General features: G+C 45.4%; 1 protein-coding gene across 1 annotated transcript in view; it reads left to right on the top strand.

Moving 5' to 3' along the window:
- Positions 1-20,341, top strand: part of LOC123748513 (paired box protein Pax-6-like) — a 78,496-nt gene that overhangs the window by 42,306 nt on the left and 15,849 nt on the right. Inside the window, 3 exon segments of the mRNA XM_069317767.1 lie at positions 119-201; positions 2,260-2,342; positions 2,344-2,460. Of these exon segments, the coding sequence (XP_069173868.1) occupies positions 119-201; positions 2,260-2,342; positions 2,344-2,460 (283 nt within the window).

Consider the following 20,341-nt stretch of genomic DNA (forward strand, 5'->3'; position numbering starts at 1 on the left):
ACCGACACCCCCACACCCATACCCCCCCCCCACACACACACACACCCTGGTTCACGAAACCAACAACCCGTTTTACATAATATTATATGTATCTTCCCTGGCGGTGGGTATGGAGCAGAGTTCGAGAGGACCCACTACCCGGACGTCTTCGCCCGCGAGCGGCTAGCGGAGAAGATCGGTCTCCCAGAGGCCAGGATACAGGTAGGGGCTAGGCGAAGAGTGAAACTAAACACTCCTAAGAACAAATCCACAAGGGCCGTGACGAGGATTCGAACTTGCGTCCGAGAGCATCCCAGACGCTGCCTTAATCGCCTGAGCTACGACATGGTCGATGAGATATGATCATGTCGTAGCTCAGTCGATGTAGATACGACATGGCCATGTCGTAGCTCAGTCGATTAAGGCAGCGTCTGGGATGCTCTCGGACGTAAGTTCGAATCCTCGTCACGGCCCTTGTGGATTTGTTCATTTGATGCATCAGGCTATTGTGATTTCTGTATCTAAGACTAAGACTAAGGCAACCTCCTTTCGATAGGTCTAGGGTGATTGAACTGTTCAAAAGGAGGTAGTGAACACTTAGAGGAAACACAGGTAGCATTACTGAGAGGAAAGTAGCTTAACCTATTTCAAAACTAAACTAGCATTTCATTATATATTTTAGATATTTCTTAATATTATTTTTATTATAATTATTATTAAAAATTGTTACTTCAATTCACTTGGATCTTGGGGGACTTCAACTCGGGTTTCTAAGATATGAACCCGTTGCTCTAACAGCCTGGCCAGATAATTAGTCACCTAGTTAGTTATCTTGAGTTATCTTGAGATGATTTCGGGGCTTTTTTAGTGTCCCCGCGGCCCGGTCCTCGACCAGGCCTCCACCCCCAGGAAGCAGCCCGTGACAGCTGACTAACACCCAGGTACCTATTTTACTGCTAGGTAACAGGGGCATAGGGTGAAAGAAACTCTGCCCATTGTTTCTCGCCGGCGCCTGGGATCGAACCCAGGACCACAGGATCACAAGTCCAGCGTGCTGTCCGCTCGGCCGACCGGCTCCACAAGACCTATACTTAGTCTTGAGATTGCAACCTTCCCCGGGCCACCACAGTGGTATTGGTGGGTAAGACACCTTTTATTTGAAGCTCTAGACAGACGATGTGCGGTATTTTACAAGCCCGAGATCAATCCCGCAAAGATTTGTATCTATAAAGAATGCAAGAAACCACATCAGGGCTTATATAATCTGTTTAAGCGCTTTCGTGTTTTATGATTAGTGTGTTGTGGAACACGAAAGTGTTCAAGGGCCAGATTCACGAAGCAGTTACGCAAGCACTTACGAACGTGTACATCTTTCCTCGATCTTTGACGGCTTTGGTTACATTTATTAAACAGTTTACAAGCATGAAAACTTGCCAATCAACTGTTGTTATTGTTATAAACAGCCTCCTGGTGCTTCGGAGCTCATTAACTGTTTAATAATTGTAAACAAAGCCGCCAAAGATAGAGAAAAGATGGACAGGTTCGTAAGTGCTTGCGTACCTGCTTCGTGAATCTGGCCGAAGGTGTTAAGTTTTGGTGTTGTTTCTTATATATATTGATGTGCGTGCGTGAGAGACGGTGCGTGCATGCGTTATATTGCGTATGTGAGAGTGAGTATTCACCTAGTTGTGTTTGCGGGGGTTGAGCTTTGCTCCTTCGGCCCGCCTCTCAACTGTCAATCAACTGTGAGTGAGTGTGTGTGTGCAACCCGTTCTCGCACTTTCTTTAAGTCAATATTGACTTATTAAATAAGTGCATATGTGACAAACTAATTTATTGTGAATATTTTAGTTTACCTTGAAAAGCTTCATAGAAAACACCGACCTTCACCTAACCTTCTTAGTATGTTAAGATAAGCATCTTATTGCTTCGTAATTACAATTATTACTTAACCTATTATAGGTATAGGTTAAGTAATAATTGTTATAACCTATTATAGGTATAGGTTAAGTAATAATTGTAATTACGAAGCAATAAGATGCTTATCTTAACATACTAAGAAGGTTAGGTAAGGTCGGTGTTTTCTATGAAGCATTTCAAGGTAAACTAAAATATTCACAATAAATTAGTATGTCACATATGCACGTACTTAATAAGTCAATATTGACAATAAGAAAGTGCGAGAACGGGTTGGTGTGTGTGTGTGTGTGTGTGTGAGTGTGAGTGTGTGTTGCCTGACGTTGCATCAACAGGGATTTCTTCACCCAACTGTCGGTACAGGTTTGGTTCAGTAATCGACGAGCAAAGTGGCGGAGGGAGGAGAAGCTACGGAACCAGCGCCGTACCGTAGACCAAGTCGGCGTGGGGCATGGCTAACAGCGCCGCGGCGGCCGCTGCATCTAGGCTACCCTTACAATCAGGCTTCAACTCCATGTATCCGTCCATACCCCAACCCATCGGCACTATGGCGGATTCCTACAGGTAAGAATACTCACTTTACTCACTCGACACCTCTCCCATCCAATCCCCTCCTTCCTATCTCCCATTACTCACCTGGTGTAGACTCATCTCTGAAGGTAAGGGAAATTCATCTCATGTACTGACTCACCTAATGTACTGACTTACCTATTCAGGTAAGCTCACTCACCTGACGTACTGATTCACCCCTACAGGTACGTTCACTCACCAGATGTACTGACTCATCCCTACAGGTAAGCTTACTCATCTGATGTACTAAACCTTACAGGTTAGTTTGTTGAATTTAATTATTATTGTTAAAGCCCAAACGCTTCTGTTCAGCACATTTGTATGATGCCTCACTGATTATTCCCAGATGAGTCGACCCATCTGGGAGCTCGAACAGTATCTATAGCTACTATGGATGATAGTATCTAAAGCTACTATGGATGACAGTATCTATAGCTACTGTGGATGACAGTATCTAAAGCTACTATGGATGACAGTATCTATAGCTACTGTGGATGACAGTATCTAAAGCTACTATAGGATGACAGTATCTATAGCTACTATGGATGACAGTATCTATAATGGATGACAGTATCTATAGCTACTCTGGATAACAGTACAATATATGTACTGTTGTACACCCAAGAAAAGTCAAGGTTGTGTTCTATAATATTTTAGAGAAGAACGAAAATAACAAATAAATCTAACTTTCCCTAAGCCTAATATAGTACATATATGTACTAAATTAGGCCTAGGATTTTTTTTTTAGGTTCAGTATAGGTTGAATAAATATGGTTCATCTGATTTCATTTTTTTATGCACTTCAGAATTCCATTAGTACGAAATGGGAACTTTTGAAGGGGTGGAAGTTAGCAGTAAATTGTGTGTACTTCCATCTATAGTAACAATTGGTACTGTCAGTTCAGGAGGATTGGGGAAGGGGGGGGGGGGAGAGGGCAATTGTTCCAGTGACTGAAGTTGAATTGTGTTCAGTGGAACGGTTGAAGTAGTTAATATGATTCTCTGGGGTTATCATTGACTCGTTCGACTCCCATCACCAACTCAGTAACCACACAGTCTAACCTAACCTAACTACCTAACAACCTAACCTAACCACCGTTCAACCTAACCTAACCACAACCTAACCTTACCTAACCTAATCACCACTCACCCTAACCTAACCTAATCTAACTACCAATCACCCTAACCAAACCTAACTACCAGACAACCTAACCACAAGATTACCACTGCTTTGAGCAGTTGGTATGAACTCCCTATTTTTTTATTATTAACATCTTTATTGACAAAATTAATTACAATTTTGCCTAATCTGAGGATTTTGATAGGTCTTATTAAAGTGAGGATAATGCTGGTATTGACTGTCACGCAGGACAGAGGGTCATACATAAGACAATAGGTGTAAACTGTAGGCGGAAGCACATATATGTCATTGTTACAATCAATGTTTTAATGTATGGATACGTGAAAACAACTTTCAATTGTGCAACTCCCTACAAGTCTTCCCGTCTTCAGTAACTCTATGGACATAACATCAAAGATGACATTAGACGCGGGAAAGAGTTAAGGAACTTCAGCACACACTTTTGTTGAATATAATAAGTTACACCTTTTCAGTTACTGTGACCAATTGCAGCCGTTAACACTAGTGTTAGTGACGTTACTCTCCAGGGTGGATAGTTTTGCTAATTTTCAGGACTAGTTAATATATATATATATATATATATATATATATATATATATATATATATATATATATATATATATATATATATATATATATATATAAGACTGAAAACTCGCACCCCAGAGTCAAGCGGATTAAGGCGTCCTGTAGATACCAGTTGCATTGCTCCTGGGAGTATGGGTTCGAGTCACTTCTGGGGTGTGAGTTTCCAGTCACATATAGTCCTGGGGACAATTCAGGCTTGTTCACACACACACACACACACACACACACACACACACACACACACACACACACACACACACACACACACACACACATATATATATATATATATATATATATATATATATATATATATATATATATATATATATATATATATATGACAATGTCAGACCGCGGAGGAAAATGAAACAGGAAATTTCCTTAAGTGCTTTCGTATATTAAATACATCTTCAGAAGGAATTCCTTCTGAAGATGTATTTAATATACGAAAGTACTTAAGGAAATTTCCTGTTTCATTTTCCTCCGCGGTCTGACATTGTCACATTCTTAATCACGTGTTTATTTTCGTGATATACACACACACACACACATATATATATATAATATATATATATATATATATATATATATATATATATATATATATATATATATATATATATATATATATATATATATATGGACAGTCTATAAGAACAAGAATACTTTAAGAAGACCTATTAGGCCATATGAGACAGGTCCTATTTACATCCACTCAAACTCATTCATATGTATGACCAACGCTCGAAACTATACAGCAGTATTTCGACTATTAGAAGTGGGGATAGGAGGCCAAAGTGAAGGATTGGTGCCCAACCACTATAGGCCCTCGGGGGATCGAACGCCGGCCTGCAAGAAGCCATCGTTGTACCGACCGGTGCAAATGGATAAGCCTCCAGAGAGTACCAGCTGCCTGGTTGACCTTTTTTTTTCCCCTCGCGAATCTGGATTGGCGTGGGGAGAGAGAGGACATAGGGGCCTGTGCTATAGCTGCCCCTAACCCCACAACAACAACATAACCTAACTTGTGTCCAGTTATAAGCCAAATATTGTGTGTATGTTGTATTTAGGAGAGGCCTAAGTGGGCCTACCTCCCCCCCCCCCCCCCACCATAGGCCGCTGACTAGCAAATTGTGAACTATAATTCAATAATTATAATCTTTTATGGAACAGCTGTAATTCTCAGAGATGCTGAGTGCCGCGGAGACTTGAGTCTGCCATTTAACTTGTTAATTAACCGTATCCAAGGAGTTGAGAGCGAGTGTGTAGTTTAGAGAGGGGGAGGGAGGGAGTGTTACTTGAAGTGTCTCATTGGGGGGGGTACACAATACACCCACTCTGCCCTACACCCCCAGCCGGTCACTAGGCCTACACTCCCACCCTACACCCCACCAAGCCTACACTCCCCCCTCTACACCCCACCAGACCTATGGCACGAGAATGGCCACTGCCCGCGCGTAGGGATGAAGAGGGCTAATTAACTATTTCTTCTACTCCATTGTGTGTGTGTGTGTGTGTGTGTGTGTGTGTGTGTGTGTGTGTGTGTGTGTGTGTGTGTGTGTGTACTCACCTATATGTACTCACCTATATGTGCTTGCAGGATCGAGCATTGACTCTTGGATCCCGCCTTTCGAGCATCGGTTGTTTACAGCAATGACTCCTGTCCCATTTCCCTATCATACCTGGTTTTAAAATTATGAATAGTATTTGCTTCCACAACCTGTTCCTGAAGTGCATTCCATTTCCCCACTACTCTCACGCTAAAAGAAAACTTCCTTACATCTCTGTGACTCATCTGAGTTTCAAGCTTCCATCCATGTCCTCTCGTTCTGTTACTATTCCGTGTGAACATTTCGTCTATGTCCACTCTGTCAATTCCTCTGAGTATCTTATACGTTCCTATCATGTCCCCCCTCTCCCTTCTTCTTTCTAGTGTCGTAAGGCACAGTTCCCTCAGGCGCTCTTCATACCCCATCCCTCGTAGCTCTGGGACGAGTCTCGTTGCAAACCTCTGAACCTTTTCCAGTTTCATTATATGCTTCTTCAGATGGGGACTCCATGATGAGGCGGCATACTCTAAGACTGGCCTTACGTAGGCAGTGTAAAGCGCCCTAAATGCCTCCTTACTTAGGTTTCTGAATGATGTTCTAACTTTTGCCAGTGTAGAGTACGCTGCTGTCGTTATCCTATTAATATGTGCCTCAGGAGATAGATTAGGTGTTACGTCCACCCCCAGGTCTCTTTCACGCGTCGTTACAGGTAGGCTGTTCCCCTTCATTGTGTACTGTCCCTTTGGTCTCCTATCTCCTAGTCCCATTTCCATAACTTTACATTTGCTCGTGTTGAATTCTAGTAGCCATTTCTCTGACCATCTCTGCAATCTGTTCAGGTCCTCTTGGAGGATCCTGCAATCCTCATCTGTCACAACTCTTCTCATCAACTTTGCATCATCCGCAAACATCGACATGTAGGACTCTACGCCTGTAAACATGTCGTTAACATACACAAGAAATAGAATTGGTCCCAGCACCGATCCTTGTGGTACTCCACTTGTTACTGTTCGCCAGTCCGACTTCTCGCCCCTTACCGTAACTCTTTGGCTCCTTCCTGTTAGGTAGTTCCTTATCCATTCTAGGACCTTTCCCCCACCCCCGCCTGCCTCTCGAGCTTGAACAGCAGTCTCATGTGCGGTACTGTATCAAAGGCTTTTTGGCAGTCCAGAAATATGCAGTCTGCCCAACCATCTCTGTCCTGTCTTATCCTCGTTATTTTATCATAGAATTCCAGAAGGTTTGTTAGGCACGATTTCCCTGTCCAGAACCCATGTTGATGTTTGTTCACAAACCTAATGTTCTCCAGGTGTGCAACCAGTCGTAGCCTAATTATTCTTTCCAGTATTTTACAGGGGATGCTTGTCAGTGATACAGGTCTGTAGTTAAGTGCCTCCTCCCTATCTCCTTTCTTGAAGATCGGCACGACATTTGCCTTCTTCCAGCAACTGGGCAATTCTCCTGACATAAGTGACTCATTAAAGATCATTGCCAGAGGCACGCTGAGGGCCTGTGCTGCTTCTTTTAGTATCCACGGTGATACTTTGTCTGGTCCAACTGCTTTAGTTGCATCTAGAGTTGTCAACTGTTTCATTACCTCCTCTGCTGTCACCTCTATATCTGATAGTCTTTCATCTAGGGTAACCCCTTCCAACAATGGGAGCTGCTCAGGCTCGGTAGTGAACACTCCATGGAAACTGGCATTCAGTGCCTCGCAGATTTCCTTGTCACTTTCAGTATATGCCCCCTCTGTCTTCCTTAGTCTTGTCACTTGGTCGTTCACCGACATTTTTCTTCTTATATGACTGTGTAGTAACTTAGGTTGTTTTTTTCGCTTTGATTGCAATATCGTTCTCATAGTCCCTTTCCGATGTTCGTCTTATGTTAATGTAATCGTTCCTAGCTCTGTTGTATCTGCTTCTGTTGTCCTCTGTTCTTTGTCTTCTGTACTTCCTCCACTCCCGCCTGCTGGCCATTTTTGCTTCCTGACACTGTCTATTAAACCATGGGTTATTATATTCCTTCTTATTTTTTCCCTTTACCGTTGGTATAAATCTCTCTTCGGCCTCCTGGCATTTCTGTATGACTAGGTCCATCATATCTTGGACTGTTTTTCCTCTAATTTCTTCCTCCCACTGCACTTCACCCAGATAGTCCCTTATCCTCATATAGTCCCCTTTCCTGTAGTCAGCTCTCCTTTCCCAGATCTCTTGTCCCATGGTCATAATTTTGAATTCCATCATGTAGTCAAAGACTAGGACACAATGGTCACTGGCCCCTAGAGGTATTTCATGCTCTAAATTCTCGATATCTTCTACGTTCTGGGTGAAAATCAGGTCTAATAGGCTCGGTGCATCTCCTCCTCTTTCCCTTGTGTCTTCCTTCACATGTTGTGTCAGGAAATTCCTGTCTATAACATCTACTAATTTTGCTCCCCACGTTTCATCCCCTCCATGGGGATTCCTTGATTCCCAATTTATCTCTCCATGATTTAGGTCCCCCATGATCAGCAGCTTCGCTCTCATTCTGTGGGCTAGTGTTGCTGCCTTCTGCAGTTCATCAATACATGCTTTGTTGTTGTCATCATACTCCTGCCTGGGTCTTCTACTGTTTGGTGGGGGATTGTAGATTACCATGATCACAATCTTCCTCCCATCTACTGTCAGAGTTCCATGTATGAAGCTTGTGCACTCATTGGTAACTCGATTTCCCAGGTCTTCAAACTTCCATTTCCGCTTTATTAGGAGTGCTACTCCCCCTCCCTGTCTCTGTGTCCTCTCTTTTCGTATCACCTGGTACCCTTCAGGAAAGATAGCATCTGAGATCATGTCATTAATTTTAGTTTCCACAATTGCAACTATGTCAGGATCTGCTTCACTCACTCTTTCTTTTATCTCTTCTGCTTTATTAGATACCCCATCAGCATTGGTGATGGGGTATCACCAATGTGTGTGTGTGTGTGTGTGTGTGTGTGTGTGTGTGCGTGTGTGTGTGCGTGTGTGTGTGTGTACTCACCTAGTTGTGTCTGCAGGATCGAGCATTGACTCTTGGATCCCGCCTTTCGAGCATCGGTTGTTTACAGCAATGACTCCTGGGCACACACACACACACACACACTCCAATGTGTGTGTGTGTGTGTGTGTGTGTGTGTGTGTGTGTGTGTGTGTGTGTGTGTGTGTGTATCTAGGGCACACAGCGTTGGCATGATTACCGTATGGTAGACTACCTTACTGGGTGGACGAAACCAATCCTGGGGCATGAAGCCTTAAACTTCTCTATGATCAACTCGAGTCCAAAGGCGAGTCAGGCAATTAGTGTAATGATGCAAACCTTTCAACAAGGTTTTTTTAGGTGTGTCCTCCAATTGGACCAAGAGGAGGAGAAGGAACTCTCAAGAGTGCAAGGTCTACATCAAGAGTTACATAACGAGTGCTTATAGAACAAATCCACAAGGGCCGTGACGAGGATTCGAACCTGCGTCCACGAGAGTGCTTATAGATTTCCGAGCATTAGCTGCATATCAAATGCACATATGCAACTGATATCGGGAGAGTTAAGAGAAGGATTTGATGTCATATTACCGGATAATTAATAAAGATATCTTTATTAATCAAGCTCTTAGTCAGGATCTTAGTCCTTCTTAGTTAAAAAGGGAACTTAATCTTCAAGACAAAGTGTGAGGTATTATGGATTATTTAATTGAAAACTTAGCAAATGGCGTGTCTCCTTTGTACTACAGCAACTGTGGGATATATGGGATGACTCTTGGTACGGATAATGGAAATACACGTACCTAAGTACAATGCACATTGTACTGTACGTAGATTCTTGCAGCACAGCGTTTCTGGAAAGAAAGAACATAAATGAATACTAGATATTAAAGCACAGACGTTCATATGAAACCAGAAGACATTAATTCACACACACACACACACTCTCTCTCTATGACAAAGAGTGCTGGGAAGACGGGACACCACGAGCGTAGCTCTCATCCTGTAACTACACTTAGGTAATTACACTTAGGTAATTACTCACACACACACATATACATATATATACATAGCTTGAAACTTGAAGACCGTAACTACACCTTGAGCTCTAAACGAGATACTTAAGCTTATCACCGGAAGTAATTTGCATACACAACCTCCCTACATGTGAGAGGTGACGAGATGGGACTGTCCTGCCCTTCCTCACCCGAACCACACGAAACACAGCATCAAAAAACATTAGTTTGGGTTCAATAACACAATAATATGTAGTGTAAATACAGTAGAATCAAGAGTCCTGTGTAGAGTGACTCTTGTATTCAGAAATGGCTCACTCACTCGCCTCTATTTTGACCCTGTCCTGTGTGCCATAAGGTTAATGACCCTTCAGGAATGTCTATCTGAAAGGCACACACACACACACACACACACACACACACACACACACACACACACACACACACACACACACACACACACACACACACACCAAACAAAGAGAATTTAAGACCCAAAGTTTACGACAGACAGATTGAATACTGGAAGAGGAGGACGTAGGGGCGTGGAATGGCCATAGAACATAAGGACACTACTCCCATCATTCCATCTCTACCTCCCCATCACCCCCTTCAACACCTCCTCCCCCCCTACCCTCCCCAGCACCCCCCCCCCCCCACCATCCCACCACACCACCCCCCACACGCCTCAAGCCAGTTCCGCAACACCTGAGACCTCTTACACACTTCTCAAGGCAGCATCACAAGCAACACTGCAGCACTGCAGATGTTCCGTCCAGCAACACCCTCGAGGCCGCTTTACTCACAACAAATCAATTTTTTTTAATTCATCAAAATAAATTAGTACAGTATCTGTTTATACACATTTAAAATAATCAAGACTTCGAAATAATCAACAGAGAGAGAGAGAGAGAGAGAGAGAGAGAGAGAGAGAGAGAGAGAGAGAGAGAGAGAGAGAGAGAGAGAGAGAGAGAGAGAGAGAGAGAGAGAGAGAGGAGAGAGAGAGAGAGAGAGAGAGAGAGAGAGAGAGAGAGGGGGGGGGGGGACAGATAGACAGCCACTGGGGGGGAAGTTGGTAACGCTGTCGACATAAACTTTGAATAGCTTTTGATAGGGAAGTTTGACTAGGGACGTAATTAGCCTCCGTGTTGGAGCCGTGGCTGCCTCTCCAACACATGTCATTCTCAGACACCCTCAACCCCTTCCCCCTCCCCCCCACACACACACACACGCACACGCAAGAGACTACCTACACAAACTTGAGATACACGCGAGAGCAACTGGAAAACCCCTGACAGACGTAAAATAAGACATAACAGACAGGAATCAGAAGATCACAGTGAGAGGACAGACGCTTATTATATATATATATATATATATATATATATATATATATATATATATATATTTATATATATATATATATATATATATATATATATATATATATATATATATATATATATATATATATATAAACAGAATAACACCAGGAGCATCCGCAACACTAGCAAGAGATAGAGCAACATTCAGGAACGTGAATGAGGAGTCATTTAGATCACTGGAAGCCGCCACCTACGTGAGACCAACGTGAGAGCATGTCGCCCTAACGTGGAGCCCGCCGTCTTAAAAGGAACATGTAAGGAAACTAGAAGAGGAACGCTGGTTTCCAACCAGGCTTGTCCTAGAACTCGTCCAAGGGTATGAAGTGAGATCGAAAGAACTGCGCCGAATGTCGCTAGAAAGGAGCAGAGGGAAGACATGATGTGAAGAACACATCCCTGAAGAAAACATCATGATGAAGAACACATCCCTGAAGAAAACATCATGGAGAAGAACACATCCCTGAAGAACACACCCTGATGAAGAACACATCCCTGAAGAACAAATCATGATGAAGAACACATCCCTGAAGAACACACCCTGATGAAGAACACATCCCTGAAGAACAAATCATGATGAAGAACACATCCCTGAAGAAAACATCATGATGAAGAACACATCCCTAAAGAACACACCCTGATGAAGAACACATCCCTGAAGAACAAATCATGATGAAGAACACATCCCTGAAGAACAAATCATGATGAAGAACACATCCCTGAAGAACACACCCTGATGAAGAACACATCCCTGAAGAACACACCCTGATGAAGAACACATCCCTGAAGAACACACCCTGATGAAGAACACATCCCTGAAGAACAAATCATGATGAAGAACACATCCCTGAAGAACAAATCATGATGAAGAACACATCCCTGAAGAACACACCCTGATGAAGAACACATCCCTGAAGAACACACCCTGATGAAGAACACATCCCTGAAGAACACACCCTGATGAAGAACACATCCCTGAAGAACACACCATGATGAAGAACACATCCCTGAAGAACACATCATGGTGAAGAACACATCCCTGAAGAACACACCCTGATGAAGAACACATCCCTGAAGAACACACCATGATGAAGAACACATCCCTGAAGAACACACCATGGTGAAGAACACATCACCAGAAGACTACCACACACTGAACTCATCAATATCATCAATTCATATTCATATTCCCCAATGCGACACAATTGATATTTAACGACCATTTATACAAAATATTAAACCACAATTTTTTTGGGTGCATATATAATGCTGATTCGCGTTTCATCACAATAATAATATAGGATATAGTAGATGATTTATGATGCGTAAGCTTAAAAGGCTGTCAGGGGTCAGGGGTCAGAGGTCAGGGGTCAGAGGTCAGGCACACAGCACTGTTTAGCTACGTTAAAAATTTACGTTAAAATCTTTTCGTAGTAGTCTTCGACTACTTTCGAGTAGCCCGTGCTACACGGAACAAGTTCCAAGTAGCACGGGCTATGGTGATCCCGTAGTGGACTTAACCTGTCACAGGAGCGGTGCGTGAGGGACTGAGCGATTATTGAGGGCTATATAGGAGGAGGGTGAGGAGGGGAAGTGAAACACAGTTTAACAGTGAGGCGTCAGGAGCGAGGAGGACAATTAAGTGCTCACTATCCCCCCTCGCTATTAGTCGCTAATCATTCGCCGGCTCCGGTATCGATCCTGGTATGAATGGTGTTTACTGAGACAATGGTAAGTGTTTCCACCTAGCCACCGGCGGCCCCACTCTTCCACTCCCTCGGGCCCACCTCCCCACCTGGGGAGCCACCTCCTGTACAGCCCACCTCCAGTACAGCCCACCTCCTGCACCTGGCACTGGCCCACCTCCACCTGGCACTGGCCCACCTCCTCCACCTGGCACTGACCCACCTCCTCCACCTGGCACTGGCCCACCTCCTCCACCTGGCACTGGCCCACCTCCTGCACCTGGCACTGGCCCACCTCCTCCACCTGGCACTGGCCCACCTCCTGCACCTGGCACTGGCCCACCTCCTCCACCTGGCACTGGCCCACCTCCTCCACCTGGCACTGGCCCACCTCCTCCACCTGGCACTGGCCCACCTCCTGCACCTGGCACTGGCCCACCTCCTCCACCTTGCACTGGCCCACCTCCTCCACCTGGCACTGGCCCACCTCCTGCACCTGGCACTGGCCCACCTCCTCCACCTGGCACTGGCCCACCTCCTCCACCTGGCACTGGCCCACCTCCTCCACCTGGCACTGGCCCACCTCCTCCACCTGGTACTGGCCCACCTCCTCCTGGCACTGTGGTGCCATGTTTACATTTGACCACGTGCTGTTTGTTTACATTTGACCACGTGGTGCCTTGTTTACATGCGGGTGTGGGCGTGACCCGAGGCTCAAGTAAGACATCTACAACAGGAGCTCAGAGTACCAGGATGGAGGTGTCTCCCCTCACTCCCCTAACCCTCCCCACTCCCCTAAACCCCTCACTTCCCTAAACTCTTGACTGTCTCCCCTTACCCTTTGATCCCTTATCCAACTCCCCTCCCCCGTCGCTCTTAGTCCTCACCTCTTACTTTTCCCCTCATTTCCTTACTCATCGCCCTCACTCACCTCCCCTCACCCTCACTCACCTCCCCTCACCCTCCCGTCGCTTCTCTAATACCTGACATTTGTGTGAGTGCTCAACTCACATCAATATTAGCGTTTGTTATGGCTGGGTGGCGGGCCGTGTGTGTGTGTGTGTGTGTGTGTGTGTGTGTGTGTGTGTGTGTGTGTGTGTGTGTGTGTGTGTGTGTGTGTGTGTGTGTGTATGTGTGTGTGTGTGTGTGTGTGTGTGTGTGTGTGTGTACTCACCTAATTGTACTCACCTAATTGTGCTTGCGGGGGTTGAGCTTTGGCTCTTTGGTCCCGCCTCTCAACTGTCAATCAACTGGTGTACAGATTCCTGAGCCTACTGGGCTCTATCATACCTACATTTGAAACTGTGTATGGAGTCAGCCTCCACCACATCACTTCCTAGTGCGTTCCATTTATTAACTACTCTGACACTGAAAAAATTCTTTCTAACGTCTCTGTGGCTCATCTGGGTACTAAGTTTCCACCTGTGTCCCCTTGTTCGTGTCCCACCCGTGCTGAAGAGTTTGTCTTTGTCCACCCTGTCAATTCCCCTGAGAATTTTGTAGGTGGTTATCATGTCTCCCCTTACTCTTCTGTTTTCCAGGGATGTGAGGTTCAGCTCCTTTAGCCTTTCCTCGTAGCTCAATCCTCTCAGTTCCGGGACGAGCCTGGTGGCATACCGCTGAATCTTCTCTAACTTTGTCTTGTGTTTAACTAGGTATGGACTCCAGGCTGGAGCTGCATACTCCAGGATTGGTCTTACATAAGTGGTATACAGGGTTCTGAAAGATTCCTTACACAAGTTTCTGAAGGCAGTTCTTATGTTGGCCAGTCTAGCATATGCCGCTGATGATATTCTTTTGATGTGGGCCTCTGGGGACAGGTTCGGTGTGATATCAACCCCCAGATCCTTCTCTCTATTTGATTCTTGCAGGATTTCCCCTCCCAGATGATACCTTGTGTTCAGCCTCCTGCTCCCTTCGCCTAATTTCATCACCTTACACTTTCCAGAGTTGAACTTCAGCAGCCATTTTCTAGACCATTCCTCCAGTTTATCCAGGTCATCCTGTAGTCTCTGTCTATCTTCATCCGTCTTGATTCTTCTCATAATTTTTGCATCATCAGCAAACATCGAGAGGAATGAGTCTATACCCTCTGGAAGATCGTTCACATATATTAGAAACAGGATGGGTCCAAGTACTGAGCCCTGTGGGACCCCTGTGTGTGTGTGTGTGTGTGTGTGTGAGGCAGCAGGGTCGAGCGCTCGCTCCTGGTCTCCGCCTTCTCAGCTGTCCCTCATATTAAACTATATATATATATATATATATATATATATATATATATATATAGTTTATATATATATATATATAGTACGACATATATATATATATATATATATAGTTTATATATATATATATAGTACGACATATATATATATATATATATATATATATATATATATATATATATATATATATATATATATATATATGTCGTACCTAATAGCCAGAACTCACTTCTCAGCCTACTATGCAAGGCCCGATTTGCCTAATAAGCCAAGTTTTACTGAATTAATATATTTTCTCAATTTTTTTTCTTATGAAATGATAAAGCAACCCATTTCATTATGTATGAGGTCAATTTTTTTTATTGGAGTTAAAATTAACGTAGATATATGACCGAACCTAACCAACCCTACCTAACCTAACCTAACCTATCTTTATAGGTTAGGTTAGGTTAGGTAGCCGAAAACGTTAGGTTAGGTTAGGTTAGGTAGGTTAGGTAGTCGAAAAAACATTAATTCATGAAAACTAGGCTTATTAGGCAAATCGGGCCTTGCATAGTAGGCTGAGAAGTGAGTTCTGGCTACTAGGTACGACATATATATATATATATATATATATATATATATATATATATATATATATATATATATATATATATATATATATATATGCCTTGATTTTTAACAAGAGAAATGGGGTTGGGGCCTTCGACAAGCCGCCGGCTTCCTGTCCTCAAGGAGGCCACGAATGTTAGTGGCTCTCAGGTAAACTCAGGTAAACTCTATCCAGTCCCGTCTTATGCATGTTTAGCTACGGGTTCCACGCAGGAGCTGCACACTCCAGTACTGGTCTCACATAGGTACTCTACAGTGCCCTGAAATTCCTGAAACCTACTCTAGTGTTTGCTGTGTGTGCGTATGGCGCTGATGTTTGTGGGTTGGTGTGTAGCCCTGAAGACGAAGCCCTCTCTCTCTCTCTCTCTCTCTCTCTCTCTCTCTCTCTCTCTCTCTCTCTCTTTCTCTCTCTCTGCCCAACCACTTGGGCTGGACGGTAGAGCGACGGTCTCACTTCATGCAGGTCAGCGTTCAATCCCCGACCATCCAGAAGTGGTTGGGCAATATTAATTTTACCCCGTCCCATCCCAAATCTTTATCCTGATCCCTTCCCAGGGCTATATAGTCGTAATGGCTTGGCGTTTCCTCCTGATAACTCCCTTCACGCCCCTCCCCCCCTTCTCTCTCTCTCTCCCTCCCTCCCTCCCTCCCTCCCTCCCCCCCCCCCTCTCTCTCTCTCTCTCTCTCTCTCTCTCTCTCTCTCTCTCTCTCTCTCTCTCTCTCTCTCTCTCTCTCTCTCTCTCTCTCTCTCTCTCTCTCCCTCTCTCTCTCTCTCTCTCTCTCTCTCTCTCTCTCTCTCTCTCTCTCTCTCTCTCTCTCTCTCTCTCTCTCTCTCCTTTACAAAGCCATTCAGGGCAAGTCACAACCAAACAAGAACACCTTCACAATACTTTACATAAACTCTAAAACTAACGAGACTTATACCATAAAATCAACGAACTCGCTAAAAAAAACTCCGGTCAACTTTCATTACCCGTTAGTTTTCCTCCCCGATCAAAGTTTATCAGTCTTTAAATTAGCGAGTTTAAACTCTATATATATTTCTCTCCCTCCGGTATTAAAACGCCGCCAAATGCTGGTACTAAGGAACACAAGAGGAGCACTAGAGGTCATCTTTATATTTGGCAACCACACGTTGTTGAGCCTTAACGCATGCGCCAGGAACCGCTTAGGTCACGTGACCCCTGTTGACGGTGACGTCACGTGGTCACTGGCCACGGTGACGTCACGTGGTCAGTGTTAATATTATTGGGAAGGAATTTGTTTATTGAGTCTTTGGATGTCTATTGGGACACGGGGATGTCTATTGGGACACGGGGATGTCTATTGGGACACGGGGATGTCTATCGGGACACGGGGATGTCTATCGGGACACGGGGGTGTCTATCGGGACACGGGGATGTCTATCGGGACACGGGGATGTCTATCGGGACACGGGGATGTCTATCGGGACACGGGGATGTCTATCGGGACACGGGGATGTCTATTGGGACACGGGGATGTCTATTGGGACACGGGGATGTCTATTGGGACACGGGGATGTCTATTGGGACACGGGGATGTTTATTGGGACACGGGAATGTCTATTGGGACACGGGGGTGTCTATCGGGACACGGGGATGTCTATCGGGACACGGGGATGTCTATTGGGACACGTGGATGTCTATTGGGACACGGGGATGTCTATCGGGACACGGGGATGTCTATCGGGACACGGGGATGTCTATCGGCACACGGGGGATGTCTATCGGCACACGGGGATGTCTATCGGCACACGGGGATGTCTATCGGCACACGGGGATGTCTATCGGGACACGGGGGATGTCTATTGGGACACGGGGATGTCTATCGGCACACGGGGATGTCTATCGGCACACATGTCTATCTCTGAGGATGATCACTCATGCAGTTCACTTAACACAGATGTTCAAAGCGAAATATTTCAACACTTCACGTCTACACGTGTAACGTTTGATCTTCACCGTTGTACACACCTGTTCAGTCGCGCCAGATGTAAACAGCTGGCGCGCCAGCCAGATGTAAACAAACTTCATTCATGCAAACACCCCCGCTACATGTCCCGGGAAGTAGACACTCTACAGCGCATATACTACGCTCTCACCATCATCTAAATGAAGAGCGACTCAGCCTTCAAAGTCATGAATAAAGATGGCGTCGATAATGAGCATAGAGGGTGATGGTGAGAGGGAGGGTTGGCGGGAAAGGGCAGAGGCAGCAGTGATGGTGAGAGGGAGGGTTGGCGGGAAAGGGCAGAGGCAGCAGTGATGGTGAGAGGGAGGGTTGGCGGGAAAGGGCAGAGGCAGCAGTGATGGTGAGAGGGAGGGTTGGCGGCAAAGGGCAGAGGCAGCAGTGATGGTGAGAGGGAGGGTTGGCGGGAAAGGGCAGAGGCAACAGTGATGGTGAGAGGGAGGGTTGGCGGGAAAGGGCAGAGGCAGCAGTGATGGTGAGAGGGAGGGTTGGCGGGAAAGGGCAGGGGCAGCAGTGATGGTGAGAGGGAGGGTTGGCGGGAAAGGGCAGGGGCAGCAGTGATGGTGAGAGGGAGGGTTGGCGGGAAAGGGCAGAGGCAACAGTGATGGTGAGAGGGAGGGTTGGCGGCAAAGGGCAGAGGCAGCAGTGATGGTGAGAGGGAGGGTTGGCGGGAAAGGGCAGAGGCAGCAGTGATGGTGAGAGGGAGGGTTGGCGGGAAAGGGCAGAGGCAGCAGTGATGGTGAGAGGGAGGGTTGGCGGGAAAGGGCAGAGGCAGCAGTGATAGTGAGAGGGAGGGTTGGCGGGAAAGGGCAGGGCAGCAGTGATAGTGAGAGGGAGGGGGGAGCAGTGAAAAAGAGTGCGGGCCTGTTTCTCGGTCACGTGGCTTGGATTACTGCACGATGAACAACCTGTTCCCCCTTCTCCCCTCAACCAAACACGTCGTCAAACACTCCTAAGAGTCCCAAACAACCCCAACCACTCCCTCCTTGCCCTTCCTAACAGCTCCTGGACTCAGCAATACCCCCTAACTCATTCTTCTCAAGAACGTTCCAAGGTGTAGCACATCTGGTACTCCAGCGTTCCAGCATCCTAGAGTTTCTCCCCAGTACCTACCCCCAGTACCACTATCCTCCCGGTACCTACCCCCAGTACCACTATCCTCCCGGTACCTACCCCCAGTACCACTATCCTCCCGGTACCTACCCCCAGTACCACTATCCTCCCGGTACCTACCCCCAGTACCACTATCCTCCCGGTACCTACCCCCAGTACCACTATCCTCCCGGTACCTCCTGAGGTCCAACACGGGACCTCACACAGGCGGTGAAGGGCGCCCTGGCCGAGTACAACACACAGGAGCCTGGCTGATCCGGTTAAGGGCTTCAGTTGTGAGGGGGCAGCGCCATCGAGGAGCCAATATTAAGACGGGTAATTGCTCGTTCGGGTGTAACAACCTCATCTCCAGTCACGTGACTAGGATTACCGCAAGTGATTGGTTGACGCGCGAGTGTCGCGGCCCCTTATTGGTCGTGAGTCAGGATGAGGTGGCTTACTTCTCCCCCCCCCCCTACCCCTGATCCCTCACTTAAACTATAGCCTAAATTACATAATTAATGTCCTTGTTTGTTTTTCTTAATGTGGCTTTGTATATTGATTATGTAGTTGTTTTGTTGTTTCTTATAATACACAATAACCCCCCCCCCCTAGTTTTTGTAACTAGTAATGGCGTCCTGTTCTCAAATAAATTTTTAGTGTGTTTTGGCCTAACCAAAGTGATTAGACCATCAATCCAGTACCTTATATTGATAATGTATCCACTAGAGGTTAGAAATGGTGGCATATCTAGTTTGGTTGCGTCAGATATCAACCAGGACCCGGATTCACGAAGCAGTTACGCAAGTACTTACGAACGTGTACATCTTTCCTCAATCTTTGACGGCTTTGGTTACATTTATTAAACGGTTTACAAGCATGAAAACTTGCCAATCAACTGTTGTTATTGTTATAAACAGCCTCCTGGTGCTTCGGAGCTCATTAACTGTTTGATAATTGGAAACAAAGCCGCCAAAGATTGAGAAAAGATGTACAGGTTCATAAGTGCTTGCGTAACTACTTCGTGAATCTAGCCCCAGGTTCGTAAGTGCTTGCGTAACTACTTCGTGAATCTAGCCCCAGGATCGTAAGTGCTTGCGTAACTACTTCGTAAATCTAGCCCCAGGTTCGTAAGTGCTTGCGTAACTACTTCGTGAATCTGGCCCCAGGTTCGTAAGTGCTTGCGTAACTACTTCGTGAATCTAGCCCCAGGTTCGTAAGTGCTTGCGTAACTACTTCGTGAATCTAGCCCCAGGTTCGTAAGTGCTTGCGTAACTACTTCGTGAATCTAGCCCCAGGTTCGTAAGTGCTTGCGTAACTACTTCGTGAATCTAGCCCCAGAGGTCTTAGATATCTAGACATACAACCAGAGGTGATATCCGGTTTAGCCATGTCTGGCTAAATATGCAAACTTCAGACTCTGATACAGACAGCTTGGAGTTCAGTTGGTCGTGTTTCTTGATGCAAAGGTTTCGTCCGCTGGACGCAGCTCGTCCTCCTGTTGTTAGTAGTACTTATAGTAACGATGAGGACCATAATATATATATATATATATATATATATATATATATATATATATATATATATATATATATATATATA

The sequence above is a fragment of the Procambarus clarkii genome, chromosome 88 (genome assembly GCF_040958095.1).
Source record: "Procambarus clarkii isolate CNS0578487 chromosome 88, FALCON_Pclarkii_2.0, whole genome shotgun sequence".
NCBI lineage: Eukaryota > Metazoa > Arthropoda > Malacostraca > Decapoda > Cambaridae > Procambarus > Procambarus clarkii.